Source organism: Pan paniscus, chromosome 8 (assembly GCF_029289425.2).
Source record: "Pan paniscus chromosome 8, NHGRI_mPanPan1-v2.0_pri, whole genome shotgun sequence".
Taxonomy (NCBI): domain Eukaryota; kingdom Metazoa; phylum Chordata; class Mammalia; order Primates; family Hominidae; genus Pan; species Pan paniscus.
The window spans coordinates 106,183,319-106,201,932 of record NC_073257.2 but is presented as its reverse complement, the minus strand read 5'-3'; the positions used below and the strand labels follow the sequence as shown (position 1 = coordinate 106,201,932).

Below are 18,614 nucleotides of genomic sequence, written 5' to 3'. Positions count from 1 at the left end.
ATGCCCAGCTAATTTTTAAATTTGTACTGACAAGGTCTTGCTATTTTGCCCAGTCTGGTCTTGAACTCCTGGCCTCAAGCGATCCTCCTGTCTCACCCTCCTAAAGCACTGGGATTACAGGCATGAGCCACCGCACCTTGCCAGAAAGTGTTTATGTAACACAGGATGACAGATCCTCAGACAATCAGAGATATATATGACTCAGAATAGGAATATCCTGTTAGCATTTAGGTAGAGTTTACTAAATGACCAAAATAGGCAACTACTCTGTGTTCAGCCAACTAACAACCAACAAACATACCGATTAAAATTTTGTGATTGAATACACAAAACAAAAGAAATTAAGTCTAAAACATAAAATGTAGAATAGAAAACTCTGGGTGTGGGTTACATTACTAAGAGAAAGTGCCTTTTAAGCCCAAGAGTGCAGTCCGCCCAACCCCAGTACTGCATGGAGACTCCCTGCTCTTTCCTGATGCTCCTCCCTATCCCAGGGCCACAGGGATGTCAGCCGGTGGCTCTTGATCTCCCAGTGAGTCCCTAGACCCCCACGCAATGGCTTTGTCCTAAGTATTCCCAGACTCCAGTCACACCTGTCTTCTTCAGAACTGGCTTCTAATGTGGTCTCAGAGGCTTTGGATTGATATTCTGGGGCTGAGGATCTTCAGGGGATGCAGAGAGAGAACCGAGGTGATTCACTGCCCCTCAATGAATTGCCCCATGTTTCCTGCCTTCTCTGGTGACCTAGGTGTTTCTGCTGAGGGAGTCCTAATAATGGAAGGGGGTCAGGGGGTTGGTTATACGAATGTGGTAAGGGATCATGCTGTCAAAACTCAAAATTGAGACATGTGGTTTTAAAAGCACCTTTGGGAATGAGGGGTTGGTAGGGGAGAGGAAGGGGTTGGAGATTGGCATTCTGGGTGCCCAAAGGGACTAGGATTGGTGGACTGGGTAATGCAATAGAATGGAGTTGAGATCAATTAGGCTTAAGGGCAAGTTGGGGTACAGTGAGAGGAAGGATTGCAATGTGATGTCTGTCTCTTTGCCTGGAAAGAAAAACAGCCATCATGGAAGTGGCAAGACAGAATGAAATGAACACATCAGGAACAGACAAACCTAGAAGGGGAGGTATGCTTGAAAATCACTTACGGGTGAGTCAAATACCAAGACATCAAAAAGTGGCTTCTTACCTCATTAAACCTCATCACCAGATCTTCAAGGGCATTGTGCTCTCCATTCTGAGTGGTAAGAATCGACGCTGAGATGGATGCTTTGAGGCAGGGCAAGGAGCTCTGGCATTCAGGAGTGCCCAAGTCCCGTGTTAAGAAGCAAAGGTAGTCGACTGGCAAGACCCTGCGGTAAATAGTCTGCTCTTGCTCCATCAGGATGCTGGCGACTTCCTCTGGGAACTGGATGAGAGGCTGCAGATCGATCAGCTCCTTGCTGATCCCAGCTGAACTTGAAGGGAGGGCATTGGAATTGGCCACAGAGGGGCCTGGCTGGCGTTCTAAAACAAAGCAACAGAAGTCGTGGTTACATCAAATCTGGTGTCCCCTGCAAGAGATATTTACTTGAGAGCCATTCCAAATCTTGTATGTTCTTTAACCAAATCCTCTGCTTAGTGAAGAGTTCTGTACTATTTTTCTTTTTACAAAGACCTTTCTGATATCTGTCCTATTTGTCTTCTAGTCACCTAATGAGGTGGGGGTGGAGTGGCGGTGGTGGTGGTGGTAGGGTTGGTTTTCCATTTTCAGCAGCAGCATTAATCTAGCACATAATTCCCCAACCAGTTTACTACGATACTTTGTAAAATACCACTTGCTTCCTTATCCTCCTTTGCTAACTACCATCAGAATGACATGAAATGAGGGTGGGTATAAGCATAGCCAACTTAAATGGAAGAGGAAAGAAGGCTGTGTGGTGAAGAATATGTATATGCATATTATGTGTAAATGGGCAGGACACCTGGGGACCCAAGGACTCTCTGGACAAAAGGTTTCAAAATGTCATGGTATTCTCTGCCAACCTGTCACCCCCAAAGAGTGACTTTGATTTCACTGATATCTATTTGGGAGTTTGCAAGAACAGAACCATCTACAAACATAAGAAAGGAATAGGTAATAAGGAGATGTATCTAAATAAATAAATCTTAACTGCCTGGCCCACAACTGGTAGCAAGAAGGTGACAGAGGGATGCAGGAGAGAAGGTGGCAGTTCATGAGATGGAAGTGCCAGAGTAGGGGATGCCTAGGCTCAAAATGATTTCTGTAATTAGAGCCACATACTTGCCTTCTCTTTATTTTGACCCTGTCCCAGGCTGCCTCTTAACTTCTTACCTGTAACTCATTCATTCGACAAACGGAAAGTCTCTGATGAGCCCTAGAACAGAGTTTTCCAAAGAATGATCTCTGGAATACTGGCATTTACAAGAAAAACAGTTTTGTGGTCACCTGAGTTGGGGAAATGTCACATATTCATGTCACTCATTCTCTTCCTGGAAATACCTGTCATCCAGCCTGGACACTGGGTAACAGCAAAGTTCGTAAGGATGACTTCCTTCACATTCAGACCTCAGTATTCTCTGACTCTTTTCTAAATCTCCATTGCAGAAAACTTTGGAATTATCACTCCAAACTGCTTCATGTCTGTATTATTAAACTCTGAAGTCATCATCCCTGAATTTGACTTCTTTCTTCCCTTTTATTCTGTCTAACAAAATTTCTCTGTCCTCAGCAAACTTCTAGTTCCTTGGCCTTCGTCTGGTGCCACGATAAGCATTTTAGATGGCACTCACCAGCCAGAGATTCCCTAAGAAGACAGCTTGACTTTCCATCACAGGCATGTCCCAATCCCCAGTGCTGGGCAGACTCAAACCATCCATTCCTTGGCTTCTGGGCTGCTGTATGATGACACTGACAATTATGCTACTTAGTGATGGGGTGGGTGCTAATTCCTATTATCTAACTTCAGCTAGGCCCTCAGGGTGACTCAAAGTTGACACAGACTTATTTATTTTTTCCTAAACAACTCACTATCCTCTCTTCTATTCTTCTCACATTCCCATACCTGCGTTTGCTTTCCTCACAGTCATTCGACTGTTTCTTAACTATGCTGAGACAGTGTAGGTCATGTCAGAAACTCCTTCAATTCAGATGCCTTATATTTCTTCCATCTTCTGCTTCCCTGAGAATGGCATGTGTTTCCTCCTCTCCAAGGCCCACCCAGGTTTGTGATTAAATCTACCTTTGTCTCCTCCAGAACTTGCTTCAGTGGTTATCTCCACCTTTAATCCCTCACTTTCTACTGACTTCTTTGCATACCCAAATGTTCAGTTTCCTTTTTCCTTAAAAACTAACAAAAACGACATCCCTTATCCTTTAAACTCCAAACCTCTCTATCTTTTCCTTCACTATGTCCTTCTATACCAGGTAACCCACAGTCCCTGATTCCTTCCTCCATGAGTATGGTGACTATATCTTCTGATCAAAAAATCAGGCCATGCTCTCTGGCCAAATTATTAACCAATGAGGACATGGGACAGAAAAATGGAAACCAGGTTGGTCCTGGTTGACTCTAAGCATTTTAATACATCTTTTGGACCAAATTACCAAAAATCTTCTGTAGCAAAAAATGGAGACTATTAAATTATATTTGGTTCTATCTAAGCTCATATTAAAAAAAACATTAAAATCAGGTTGATGCTTAAATCTACCCTAGATGGCCTCCCCCTCCAGCTTTCTGAATAGTTTAGAAACTGACTAGGTTTCCTGAAAATTGAATCAGAATGTGGCTTGATGAAAGAGGCCAACTGAAATTTCTAGATACTGATAATATATGTACAGTGGAATTAGCCAAATATAAGAACTCTTCTCAGAAGTAACCAACTCTAAGACATGATCTCAAACTATAGCACTCTGCAGAGGAAATAAAAATAACTCCAGTCACTTCTCTAAAATATAAGAGAAGAGATAATGTAATACAATATGCAAATAATGTAAGATAAGATGTCATATGGGAAACTGCAATACATCTTGAGATATGAATCACATGCTGTTACAATGAATAACAAGTCTAGTGACTGGTGGGAAACAGCAATAAGAGAGGCCCAAATAAATTAAATAATAAAAAGAAACCTGGTCAGTGTAACCCTAATAAATCTGGCGGTCCCAGTATAAGCATGTATCTCAGTATAAGCATGACATCACACTCAAAGGAACACAAATTGAATGCTAGAAGCTTTGAAACAATGTCAACCTTTCATGTAGGTTTCCTTAAAGCTGGAATACCCAGGGATTTCATATTGTGTACCACAAAAAACATCCCAGAAGTCTTCTTGGGGCATAATTCTTTGTCTTCTAAGTTCCATACTTTTAGTAGCTGTTAAAAACACTTCCCACTTTCCCTCATCCTTGCTGAGCTCTCCCTATTATGTCCTCTTTCCTCTTCATAGGACACATTGCCCTAGTGCTCAGCTGTAACTCACCTCTGGGCCTTGCTCTCTAACAACATGGGCCACTGGAAGATGGATTAAAAACCGAGTAGCTCTAGGACCCCTGGTCCTTCCTCATCATCCATGAAGAAAAGTTCATAAAACCCACTGGATACTGTGGCTCTTCTCTTTTTAGAAAGTTTCTGGTGAATAAAATTATCCACCTCATTGTTTGCTCTCAGTCCCATATTCTTCAGTTAATAGTCATTCTAGGTCGGGCGCAGTGGCTCACTCTTGTAATTCCAGCACTTTGGGAGGCTGAGGCTGGCGGATCACTTGAGGCCAGGAGTTCAAAGCCAGCCTGGCAAACATGATGAAACCCTGTCTCTACTAAAAATACAAAAAATTAGCCAGGCACGGCAGTGGGTGCCTGTAATCCCAGCTACAGGATTAGGGACACGGATGAAGCTGGAAACCATCATTCTCAGCAAACTATCGCAAGGACAAAAAACCAAACACCACATGTTCTCACTCATAGGTGGGAACTGAACAATGAAAACACACCGGGGACTGTCGTGGGGTGGGGGGAGGGGGGAGGGATAGCATTAGGAGATACACCTAATGCTAAATGACGAGTTAATGGGTGCAGCACACCAACATGGCACATGTATAAATATGTAACAAACCTGCACGTTGTGCACATGTACCCCTAAAACTTAAAGTATAATAATAATAAAATTTAAAAAAAAGAGTGCCTACTATGTGCCAGGCTTTGTTTTCAGCTACCCTGATGTTGAAATTTAGTGAACAAGAATAAAGTTTTGTTCATATGGAACACCCTAGGAAAGGACATAAACAATAAGCATAGTAAATGAGTAATGATGCATATGAGAAGGTGATAAAATTGTTATGGTTAAAATCAAAGAGGGTTCCTGGATGTAGGTGGGAAAGGTGTAGTGTTACATAGCATACCTTTTTTTTTTTTGAGATGAAGTCCTGCTATGTCACCCAGGCTGGAGTGCAGTGGCACGAACCGCCGCCTCCCGGGTTCAAGCGATTCTCCAGCCTCAGCCTCCCAAGTAGCTGGGATTACAGGTGTGTGTCACCATGCCCAGCTAATATTTGTATTTTTTAGTAGACACAGGGTTTCACCATGTTGGCCAGGTGGTCTTGAACTCCTGCCCTCAGGTGATCCACCTGCCTTGGCCTCCCAAAGTGCTAGGATTACAGGTGTGAGCCACCATGCCTGGCCCACATAGCATATCTTAACTAGACTGTTAGTGATTGTCTCATATTTTTCTGCAAAAGTGGGAAAAACTTTACCCTCCAAGGTGCCCGTAGCTTGGTCATAATCACCCTTTCTCATGTCTCAATGGAAGCCATTAATTGAGCTCTTAGTCCTCACCATTTATTAGCCTTTTGTGTTAAGTAACACATTTAATTCTCACAGTGAACCCTGTAAGGTGGTGTGATTATCCCCTTGCTATAGATGATAAAACACAGGTCAGAAATGTTAAACATTTTGCTTAAAGACAAGCTGCTATTGAGAGACAGGGCTGAAATTTAATTGCAGCTTTGACTCCAAAAATCTGCCCTCTGTTACACTCAGCATTTTGAGGGATCCTTTACAGAGGAGACATATTTCTACACACACACACACACACACACACACCTTTTTTCTCTTTTGGGTAGAGAATGGAGTTGAAGAGTTAGGCAGGAATACCTTACAGGATTCTGACTTTAGAAGGCATCTCCTCCCCAAGCCAGCTGAGCAACCTTCTGATCATGATTTTAAATTATATCTTATCAAAACCCGGCAGAATCTCCATGTACCTATGTTTCAGAAACTTTATCTTTCATTCCCATTCCATGTGAGGGGTGGTGAAATGGGCACAAGCTTTCTTGAGAGGCAAAACAAAATTTTAAACGTGTATTCTTTGTACTAGAAATCTTACTTCTAGGATATTATCCAACAGAAACTCTTGCAAAAATATAGACCAAGTGAGGTAAATGTATATGTACTGAAACTGAATTTATTTCACAAAAAATTTAGGACAAAAAAGCAAGTTGAGAACAATGGAATATTATCCTATTGAGGTAAAAAATAATTTTGTAAATATAGGTATATGTTGCATATCTGTCCAGTGAACACCAAACAAATAATAGTGTATAACTTACACAGTTCTGTTTTGCTCAACTTTTTTGTAATGCACATATAACAGTACTTTTGAAAATAGATCAAAATGAGCCAGGCATGGTGGCTCACACCTGCAATCCCAGCACTTTGGGAGGCAAGGAGGGTGGATCAACTGATGTCAGGAGTTGGAGACCAGCCTTGCCAACGTGGTGAAATCCCGTCTCTACTAAAAATACAAAAAGTAGCCAGGTGGGGTGGTGGGCACCTGTAATCCCAGCTACTCGGGAGACTGAGGCACAAGAATCACTTGAACCCAGGAGGCGGAGGTTGCAATGAGCTGAGATGGCACCACTGCATTCCAACCTGGGCAACAGAGCAAGACACCGTCTCAAAAAAAAAAAAAAGATCAAAACGATTTCCAAAAAATTCAAGGCAACAAAATCTCAATCTTCTCATGCTCAAAAACCTGGTTCAGCTTTTTTTGGCCTGTTCAGATTTTTTTCCAATATATATGGTAATACTGTTTTTTTGTAAGTTACTTAAAGTTAAAATTAGAGGGGGGTGGAGCCAAGACAGCCAAATAGGAACAGCTCCAGTCTACAGCTCCCAGTGTGAGTGACACAGAAGACGAATGATTTCTGCATTTCCAACTGAGCAAATGGCACACCAGGAGATTGTATCCCGTGCCTGGCTCGGAGGGTCCTACGCCCACGGAGCCTCGCTCATTGCTAGCACAGCAGTCTGAGATCAAACTGCAAGGCGGCAGCGAGGCTGGGGGAGGGGCGCCCGCCATTGCTGAGGCTTGAGTAGGTAAACAAAGCAGCTGGGAAGCTCGAACTGGGTGGAGTCCACCGCAGCTCAAGGAGGCCTGCCTGCCTGTGTACACTCCACCTCTGGGGGCAGGGTGTAGCCAAACAAAAGGCAGAAGAAACCTCTGCGGACTTAAATGTCCCTGTCTAACAGCTTTGAAGAGAGTAGTGGTTCTCCCAGCACGCAGCTGGAGATCTGAGAACAGACAGACTGCCTCCTCAAGTGGGTCCCTGACCCCCGAGTAGCCTAACTGGGAGGCATCCCCACAGTAGGGGCAGACTGACACCTCACACGGCTGGGTACTCCTCTGAGACAAAACTTCCAGAGGAAAGATCAGGCAGCAACATTTGCTGTTCACCAATATCCACTGTTCTGCAGCCTCTGCTGCTGATACCCAGGCAAACAGGGTCCAGAGTGGACCTCCAGCAAACTCCAACAGACCTGCAGCTGAGGGTCCTGACTGTTAGAAGGAAAACTAACAAACAGAAAGGACATCCACATCAAAACCCCATCTGTATGTCACATCATCAAAGACCAAAGGTAGATAAAAACACAAAGATGGGAAAAAAACAGAACAGCAAAACTGAAAATTCTAAAAATCAGAGTGCCTTTCCTCCTCCAAAGGAATGCAGCTCCTCACCAGCAACGGAACAAAGCTGGATGGAGAATGACTTTGACGAGTTGAGAGAAGAAGGCTTCAGACAATCAAACTACTCTGAGCTAAAGGAGGAAGTTCAAACCCATGGCAAAGAAGTTAAAAACCTTGAAAAAAGATTAGACGAATAGCTAACTAGAATAACCAATGCACAGAAGTCCAGCTGAAAACTATGGCACGAGAACTACGTGATGAATGCACAAGCTTCAGTAGCTGATTCGATCAACTGGAAGAAAGGGAATCAGTGATGGAAGATCAAATGAATGAAATCAAGTGAGAAGAGAATTTCAGAGAAAAAAGAATAAAAAGAAATGAACAAAGCCTCCAATAAATACGGGACTATGTGAAAAGACCAAATCTACGTCTGACTGGTGTACCTGAAAGTGATGGGGAGAATGGAACCAAGCTGGAAAACACTCTGCAGGATATTATCCAGGAGAACTTCCCCAATCTAGCAAGGCAGGCCAACATTCAGATTCAGGAAATACAGAGAATGCCACAAAGATACTCCTCGAGAAGAGCAACTCCAAGACACATAATGGTCAGATTCACCAAAGTTGAAATGAAGGAAAAAATGTTAAGGGCAGCCAGAGAGAAAGGTCGGGTTACCCACAAAGGGAAACCCATCAGACAAACAGCTGATCTCTCGGCAGAAACTCTACAAGCCAGAAGGGAGTGGGGGCCAATATTCAACATTTTTAAAGAAAAGAATTTTCAACCCAGAATTTCATATCCAGCCAAACTAAGCTTCATAAGTGAAGGAGAAATAAAATACAGATAAGCAAATGCTAAGAGATTTTGTCACCACCAGGCCTACCCTAAAAGAGCTCCTGAAGGAAGCACTAAACATGGAAAGGAACAACCGGTACCAGCCACTGCAAAAACATGCCAAATTGTAAAGACCATCGCGGCTAGGAAGAAACCGCATCAAGTAAAGAGCAAAATAACCAGCTAACATCATAATGACAGGATCAAATTCACACATAACAATATTAACCTTAAATGTAAATGGGCTAAATGCTCCAATTAAAAGACACAGACTGGCAAATTGGATAAAGAGTCAAGACCCATCAGTGTGCTGTATTCAGGAAACCCATCTCATGTGCAGAGACACACATAGGCTCAAAATAAAGGGATGGAAGAAGATCTACCAAGCAAATGGAAAACAAAAAAAGGCAGGGGTTGCAATCCTAGTCTCTGATAAAACAGACTTTAAACCAACAAAGATCAAAGGAGACAAAGAAGGCCATTACATAATGGTAAAGGGATCAATTCAGCAAGAAGAGCTAACTATCCTAAATACATGTGCACCCAATACAGGAGCACCCAGATTCATAAAGCAAGTCCTTAGAGACCAACAAAGAGACTTAGACTCCCACACAATAATAATGGGAGACTTTAACACCCCACTGTCAACATTAGACAGATCAATGAGACAGAAGGTTAACAAGGATATCCAGGAACTGAACTCAGCTCTGCACGAAGCGGACCTAATAGACATCTACAAAACTCTCCACCCCAAATCAACAGAATATACATTCTTTGCAGCACCACACCACACCTATTCCAAAATTGACCACATAGTTGGAAGTAAAGCTCTCCTCAGCAAATGTAAAAGAACAGAAATTATAACAAACTGTCTCTCAGACCACGGTGAAATCAAACTAGAACTCAGGATTAAGAAACTCACTCAAAACCACTCAACTACATGGAAACTGAACAACCTGCTCCTGAATGACTACTGGGTACATAATGAAATGAAGGCAGAAATAAAGATGTTCCTTGAAACCAATGAGAACAAAGACACAACATACCAGAATCTCTGGGACACATTTAAAGCAGTGTGTAGAGGGAAATATATGGCACTAAATGCCCACAAGAGAAAGCAGGAAAGATCTAAAATTGACACACTAACATCACAATTAAAAGAACTAGAGAAACAAGAGCGAACACATTCAAAAGCTAGCAGAAGGCAAGAAATAGCTAAGATCAGAGCAGAACTGAAGGAAATAGAGACACAAAAAACCCTTCAAAAAATCAATGAATCCAGGAGCTGGTTTTTTGAAAAGATCAACAAAATTGATAGACTGCTAGCAAGACTAATAAAAAAGAAAAGAGAGAAGAATCAAATAGACGCAATAAAAAATGATAAAGGGGATATCACACCGATCCCACAGAAATACAAACTACCATCAGAGAATAAACACCTCTATACAAATAAACTAGAAAATCTAGAAGAAATGGATAAATTCCTCGACACACACACTCTCCCAAGACTAAACCAGGAAGAAGTTAAATCTCTGACTAGACCAATAACAGGCTCTGAAATTGAGGCAATAATTAATAGGTTACCAACCAAAAAAAGTCCAGGACCAGATGGATTCACAGTCAAATTCTACCAGAGGTACAAGGAGGAGCTGGTACCATTTCTTCTGAAACTATTCCAATCAATAGAAAAAGAGGGAATCCTCCCTAACTCATTTTATGAGACCAGCATCATCCTGATACCAAAGCCTGGCAGAGACACAACAAAAAAACAGAATTTTAGACCAATATCCCTGATGAACATTGATGCAAAAATCCTCAATAAAATACTGGCAAACCGAATCCAGCAGTACATCAAAAAGCTTATCCACCATGACCAAGTGGGCTTCATCCCTGGGATGCAAGGCTGGTTCAACATATGCAAATCAATAAACGTAATCCAGCATATAAACAGAACCAATGACAAAAACCACATGATTATCTCAATAGATGCAGAAAAGGCCTTTGACAAAATTCAACAGCCCTTCGTGCTAAAAACTCTCAATAAATTAGGTAGTGATGGGACATATCTCAAAATAATAAGAGCTATCTATGACAAACCCACAGCCAATATCATACTGAATGGGCAAAAACTGGAAGCATTCCCTTTGAAAACTGGCACAAGACAGGGATGCCCTCTCTCACCACTCATATTCAACATAGTGTTGGAAGTTCTGGCCAGGGTAATCAGACAGGAGAAGGAAATAAAGGGTATTCAGTTAGGAAAGGAAGAAGTCAAATTGTCCCTGTTTGCAGATGACATGATTGTGTATCTAGAAAACCCCATTGTCTCAGCCCAAAATCTCCTTAAGCTGATAAGCAACTTCAGCAAAATCTCAGGATACAAAATCAACGTGCAAAAATTACAAGTATTCTTATACACCAATAACAGACAGAGAACCAAATCATGAGTGAACTCCCATTCACAATTGCTACAAAGAGAATTAAATACCTAGCAATCCAACTTACAAGGGATATGAAGGACCTTTTCAAGGAGCACTACAAACCACTGCTCAGTGAAATAAAAGAGGACACTAACAAATGGAAGAACATTCCATATTCATGGATAGGAAGAATCAATATCGTGAAAATGGCCATACTGCCCAAGGTAATTCATAGATTCAAGGCCATCCCCATCAAGCTACCAATAACTTTCTTCACAGAATTGGAAAAAACTACTTTTAAGTTCATATGGAACCAAACTTTCTTCACAGAATTGGAAAAAACTACTTTTAAAGTTCATATGGAACCAAAAAAGAGCCCACATTGCCAAGTCAATCCTAAGCCAAAAGAACAAACCTGGAGGCATCACACCACCTGACTTCAAACTATACTACAAGGCTACAGTAACCAAAACAGCATGGTACTGGTACCAAAACAGAGATATAGACCAGTGGAACAGAACAGAGCCCTCAGAAATAATGCTGCATAGCTACAACTATCTGATCTTTGACAAACCTGACAAAAACAAGAAATGGGGAAAGGATTCCCTATTTAATAAATGGTGCTGGGAAAACTGGCTAGCCATATGGAGAAAACTGAAACTGGATCCCTTCCTTACACCTTATACAAAAATTAATTTAAGATGGATTAAAGACTTACATGTTAGACCTAAAACCATAAAAACCCTAGAAGAAAACCTAGGCAATACCATTCAGGACATAGGCATGGGCAAGGACTTCATGTCTAAAACACCAAAAGCAATGGCAATAAAAGACAAAATTGACAAATGGGATCTAACTAAACTAAAGAGCTTCTGCACAGCAAAAGAAACTACCATCAGAGTGAACAGGCAACCTGCAGAATGGGAGAAAATTTTTGCAATCTACTCATCTGACGAAGGGCTAATATCCAGAATCTACAATGAACTCAAACAAATTTACAAGAAAAAAAGAAACAACCCCATCAAAAAGTGGGCAAAGGATATGAACAGACACTTCTCAAAAGAAGACATTTATGCAGCCAACAGACACATGAAAAAATGCTCATCATCACTGGCCATCAGAGAAATGCAAATCAAAACCACAATGAGATACCATCTCATACCAGTTAGAATGGCAATCATTAAAAAGTCAGGAAACAACAGGTGCTGGAGAGGATGTGGAGAAATAGGAACACTTTTACACTGTTGGTGGGACTGTAAACTAGTTCAACCATTGTGGAAGTCAGTGTGGCGATTCCTCAGGGATCTAGAACTAGAAATACCATTTGACCCAGCCATCCCATTCCTGGGTATATACCCAGAGGATTATAAATCATGCTGCTATAAAGACACATGTACACATATGTTTATTGTGGCACTATTCACAATAGCAAAGACTTGGAACCAAGCCAAATGTCCAACAATGATAGACCAGATTAAGAAAATGTGGCATATATACACCATGGAATACTATGCAGCCATAAAAAATGATGAGTTCATGTTCTTTTTAGGGACATGGATGAAGCTGGAAACCATCATTCTCAGCAAACTATCCCAAGGACAGAAAACCAAACACCGCATGTTCTCACTCATAGGTGGGAATTGAACAATGAGAACACATGGACACAGGAAAGGGAACATCACACATCGGGGCCTGTTGTGGGGAGGGGGAAGGAGGGAGGGATAGCATTAGGAGATATACCTAATGTTAAATGACGAGATAATGGGTGCAGCACACCAACATGGCACATATATACATATGTAACAAACCTGCATGTTGTGCACATGTACCCTAAAACTTAAAGCATATATAAAAAAAGTCACAATTAGAGAAGAAAGTAGGAAAAACTTATTCTATCTACTCTATCCATTTTCCTTTGCTTTGAATTAACTTTGTAGACTTGTTTTAAGTATTAGATTCTCAATTGCACATTTAATAGTCCTTTAGTGGTACAATTCTAATTATATAAAATAAGAGAGAGAGAGAGAAGAATATTGATTTCTTCTTATAGAAGATTCAGAGCTGACTTAAATACATGAATCTCAGGAAGAGCTGAAAATTGCTCTCAACAGGGAAGTGATGGGTTTAGAAAAAGTCTGGTTAATTGGTGATTTTATCTTATTATCTGTTATTGGTTTTCAAAGTAACAAAATCAGTCTTGCAACAAATGTGTCTGGCTTGTCCTGAACATTACATGAAAAAGATGAGCTCACAAAATCAATGAAGCATATTACTTCTAAGTCAGTACTTAAAAGAGAAAAAAAACCCAATATATTCAGACTGAGTGTTAAGACATATTCAGATGAAACAATCTACCAGACAGAAGAGCCTTAGAGCAAAAAGAAAAAAGTTGACAGAATCTCCATTAATAAAAAAAACAACTTTTGCTCCAGTTCCAAAGAAACATGCTCACTGTGAAAACGTAGAAAACATAAAGAAGTATAAAGAAGAAAATTTGTGGGAGGCTGAGGCGGGAGAATCGTTCGAACCCGGGAGGCGGAGGTTGAGGTGAGCTGAGATTGTGCCATTGCACTCCAGCCTGGGCAACAAGAGCGAAACTCCGTCTCAAAAAAAAAAAAAAAAAAAAGAAAGAAGAAGAAAATTTAAAATAATAATCTCATACCCAGAGGTAATCTCTGCTAATGTTTTTGTTGTTACATTTCATATTTTTCTATAAACACACACAATATTCACAAATTAGGATCAGAGAACACATTTTTTTCTAACTTAAAAAAACTCTATAGTGCACTTTTCCCCCGACTCTGAGGCTATTCTTTGAATATTAGATTTTCGATGGCTCTTATATTTACAACTTTTTACCATTATAATAACACTGTGATAAACAATCTTGTAAATATAACTTTATCTGTGCTTATTATGTTAAATAACATTGAAAGAGAAAAATTCCCTACCCACATTGGGAAATTTCCAGGGAGCAGCATTTTCTCATCTGTTCTTTTTATGGCAAATTAATTAACTGTTTTATCAGTATCTGTCACTGATCACTCATCTATTTCTGATTACATTGGGTAAAAAGGAATACCTGAGTCAAAATTCACACAGTAAGTTATAATAGTGTGTTGTCTCATATAGGGGAAGATGGCATTACTGACTCAAAGTTTACAAGAGGGGAACTCTGGAGTGTTTTTGGTGACAATCTGATGCCCTCTTACCCAGCAGCATAGTCCTGAGGTATGGCTAACCTTCTAGATATGGAATGGTTTCAAAACTCAGCATAAGCAGGCAATCTGAGCTCCAAAGTCTGACCTGGGTGAGCTAACCTACACTAATTATTCTGAAAGGATTCTGTGTCTCTGTTTTATAACAATCAACAATCATCATCATAAATAAATTATAATATTATTTAACATATAATAATATAACATCTCAGTACTTACAATGTGCCAGGAATTGCATTAAAGCTCTCTTCCGAGATCTCACTCAATCCTCACAACCACTCTATGTAGACAGCACAGCACCCCACACTGTTATTATTCCCATTAGCAGATGGGGACACAATTAAAGAACTTGCTGAACATCACACTGAGATAAATAATGGAACCAGTGCCACATCAGTCCAACACCAAAGTCCAGCATCTTGAAATCACCAGCCTACACTGACTCGAAGGTTTTCTTCCTTTTAGTCTCAATGTACAAATCAGAGGGTGAATGAGGCAGGACTTGGGCTGAATGCCTGAGTTGGAAGGAACTACAGGGATAGCTGGGATGAATTTTCCACACTTTACACATCAGAAAACCATGCGTCTGAGCTTCTTGTCCAAGCCTCTTGCCCAAGGTCACAGAGCTGATTAGTGGCAAAGGTGGACCAGAACTCAGGGACCTTGACTCCCAGTCCAGGGCACTGCCTCCATACTCTACTGCCTCCCTTACTGGTGTGGTTAGGATCTCAGGTGCTGTAAGCTCCTGGAGGCAGCTCCCCCAGAGTAGAAGTAGAGTGGGATCTTGGGACTCACATGTATGTGTGATCGCAGCCCAGCTCAGTTGTTGACTTGCTTCATGACCTTCGGTATGTTCTAAACAACTATGGGTATGTCACAGTGATGATGGGGAAATTAAAACAAGAAAAAGCATGTAAATGTTTACTACACATTCAGCCCTCAATAGTCAGCCATCTTATTATCATCATTAATTCAACATTTGCAAGAGGAAGAGGGAATTCTGGGGCCTTTCATCTTAGAAGCTCAACGAGGAGACTCAGTCATATTTCCAACCATTTCAGGCTATGGAAACTTTTGCTTTGTTTTTATAACCTGCAACTTGCACCCTTTGGTGTGGTGCCCACCATAATAAAAAGAAAATATTTTTTAAGATCCCAAGTGATACCTCACTTATTCATATAAAATGTCTGTATCATCTTGCCACACACTGTACTATGAATCCCCCAATTAAAAAAAGACCTCGCCCCCCAAAAAACACCAAAAAAAGGCTGTTCTTAACTCGTCAGCTCTTCTCTCTATGAAAAGAATATGTATGACATAATAAAAAATATATATATTTGGTCTCTGCTCACAGTTCCTGACACAGGGCTCCTAAAACTCTAGGAGCATGTTTTTTTCTAATATATGGTCCTAAATCTCTTGGAGTTTCCTAGTGATAGGAGTGTCTTTTGTTCTAATGAGGTAACTTTTGGTGGGTTCCTGGATAGCTTCAAGACGAGGGCTGGGCACCAGAAAAACCAAGGCATGATTACAAGCTTGGAAGTTTAAGCCCCACCCACCATCCTCTGGGGAGGGGAAAGGAACTGAAGACTGACTAAATTAATCATGCTGAGGTGATGAAGCCTCAATAAAAATTCCTCAACTATGGGGTACACAGAGCTTCTGGGTGAATGAACACAAGGAGGTGCTGGGAAGGTGGTCACCCAGAGAGGGTATGGAACCTCCACACTTCCTTCCCCACACGTTGCTCTATGCACCTCTTCATCTGGCTGTTCATTTGCATCCTTTATCATAAACTGGTAAAGTAAGTAAAGTGTTTCCCTGAGTTCTGTGAGCCCATTAGTGCAAATGATCGAACCTCAGAAGACAGTCATGAAGACCCCCAGTTTGTAGCCAGTTTGGTCAGAAATACCAAAGGCCCAGGACTTGTGATTGGAGTCTGAAGTGGGAGCAATCCTGTGGCACTGAGCCCCTACTTAACCCGTGGTGTCTGATGCTAGCTCCAGGTGGAAAATGTCAGAATTGTGTTATAAGACGCCCAGTTGGTGTCAGGAGAGACGGAGAATACATTCTTGGTATGGAAAACCCCACACATTTGGTGTCAGAAGTGTTGTGAGTGTAGAGGAAACAGTTTTTTTTTCTGTTAATATTCACATCCCTTCCACTGTGGCATTATTATCACACCCCATCAAGATGTCAGAACATTCTCAGTTAAATTCTTTCATGCTAAAACATTGCTAAGCTATTTATGTCCATTCTTTTTTTAAACTGAGATATAATTCACATACCGTAACATTTATTTTCTAGGCTGGGCACAGTAGCTCACATCTATAATTCCAGCACTTTGAGAGGCTGAGGTGGGAGGGGCACCTGAGCCCAGGAGTTTGAGACTGCAGTGAGCTATGATTGCGCCACTGCACTCCAGCCTGGGCAACAGAGTGAGACCCTGTCTCTCTCTCTCTCTTTTTTTTTTTTAACTTTCTAAAGTGTACAGTTTAAAATATACAATTTGTGCTCACTTCAGCAGCATATATACTAAAATTGGAATGATACAAAGAAGATTAGCATGGCCCCTGCGCAAGGATGACATATACATTTGTGAAGCATTCTGTATTTTTTAAAAAACAAGAACAAAAAAAATAAAGTGTACAATTCAGTGGTTTTTAGTATATTCACAGAGTTGTGTAACTATCACCATAATCAATTTCAGAACATGTACATCACCTCCTAAAACATGTAACCCTGTATATGTTGGCCATCACTCCACTCCCCCAGTCCCTCTCACCCAGGCCCTGACAACCACTAGTCTACCTTCTGTCCCTAAGGATTTGCCCATGCTGGACATTTCATATAATGGGATCATAGAATATGTGACCTTTTGTGTCTCGCTTCTTTCACTTAGCATAATGATTTCAAGGTTTATCAATGTTGTAATATGTATAAATATTTCATTTCTTTTTAATAACTGAATAATATTCCATTGTATGTATATACCACATTTTGTTTATTCATCAGTTGATGGACATTTGGTTTGTTTACATTTTTTGGCTGTTATGACTAATGTTGTTACGAGCATTTGGATAAAATTTTTGTGTGAATGTATGTTTTCACTTCTCTTGGGCATATAACTAGCAGTGGATTGTTGGATCATATGGTAACTCCTATATTTAGCATCTGGAGGACATTCCAATTGTTTCCTACAGGGGTTGTACCAATATAAGTTCCCACCAGCAATGCTTAGGGCTTCAATTCCCCACATCCTTGTCAACACTAGTTTTCTTTCTTACTTTTTTTTTCCCCCAATTATCTATCCTAGTGGGTGAAGTGGTACCTTATAGTTTTAAATATATATATATATATATATATATATATTTAAAATAGAGACAGGGGTCTTGCCACGTTGACTAGGCTGGCTTGAACTCCTGGCCTCAAGCAATCCTCCCACCTTGGCCTCCTAAAGTGTTGAGATTACAGGCGTGAGTCACCATGCCCGTCCTGTACTTTATGGTTTTGATGTTAATATTCCTAACGACTAATGATGTTGTGCATCTTTTCACATGCTTATTGGCCATTTGTACATTTTCTTTAGAGAAACATTGATTCAAGTCCTTTGCCCATTTTTGAATTGTGTTGTTGGGTTCTCTGTTGTTGAATTTTAGTTCTCTATATATTCTGGCTATTAATCTCTTATTATATATGTGATTTGCAAATATTTTCTCCCATTCTGTAGGTTGCCTTTTCACTCTGTTGATAGTGTCCTTTGATGCAGAAAAGTTTTTAATTCCAATTTATCTATTTTTTTGTTTGTTACCTGTACCTTTGGTATATATCCAAGAAATCATTGCCAGACCCAATGTCGTGAAGCTTTTCCTCTATATTTTCTATGAGTTTTATAGTTCTAGGTCTTCTGTGTAGGTCTTTGATTCATTTTGAGTTAACTTTTATACATGGTGGAAGGTAAGGGTCCAACTTCATTGTTTGGCATATGGATATCCAGTTTCCCCAGCACCATTTACTGGAAGGCTTGTTCCTTCCCCATTGAATGGTTTTGGCATCTTTGTTGAAAATTATTTGACCATATATGTTAGGGTTTATTTTTGGGCTCTGTGTTCTATTCCATTGGTCTTTATGTCTGTCTTTATGCCTGTATCACAACATTTTGGTTACTATAGCTCTG

At 40.6% G+C, this 18,614-nt stretch overlaps 1 protein-coding gene and 1 non-coding gene across 7 annotated transcripts in view; one reads left to right on the top strand and one right to left on the bottom strand.

The window, feature by feature from the left end:
• The window catches only part of PLCE1 (phospholipase C epsilon 1), a 337,648-nt gene that overhangs the window by 159,261 nt on the left and 159,773 nt on the right, over window positions 1-18,614 (bottom strand). For all 6 annotated transcript variants that reach the window (XM_034931124.3, XM_063607826.1, XM_057298956.2 and 3 more), the window contains one exon: window positions 1,191-1,507. In XM_034931124.3, coding sequence (XP_034787015.1) covers window positions 1,191-1,507 — 317 coding nt within the window. The remainder of the gene's footprint in view (window positions 1-1,190; window positions 1,508-18,614) is intronic.
• Window positions 16,949-17,055, top strand: LOC112441131 (U6 spliceosomal RNA). Its single transcript, XR_003029092.1, has one exon. It is a non-coding gene; the product is annotated as a U6 spliceosomal RNA (small nuclear RNA).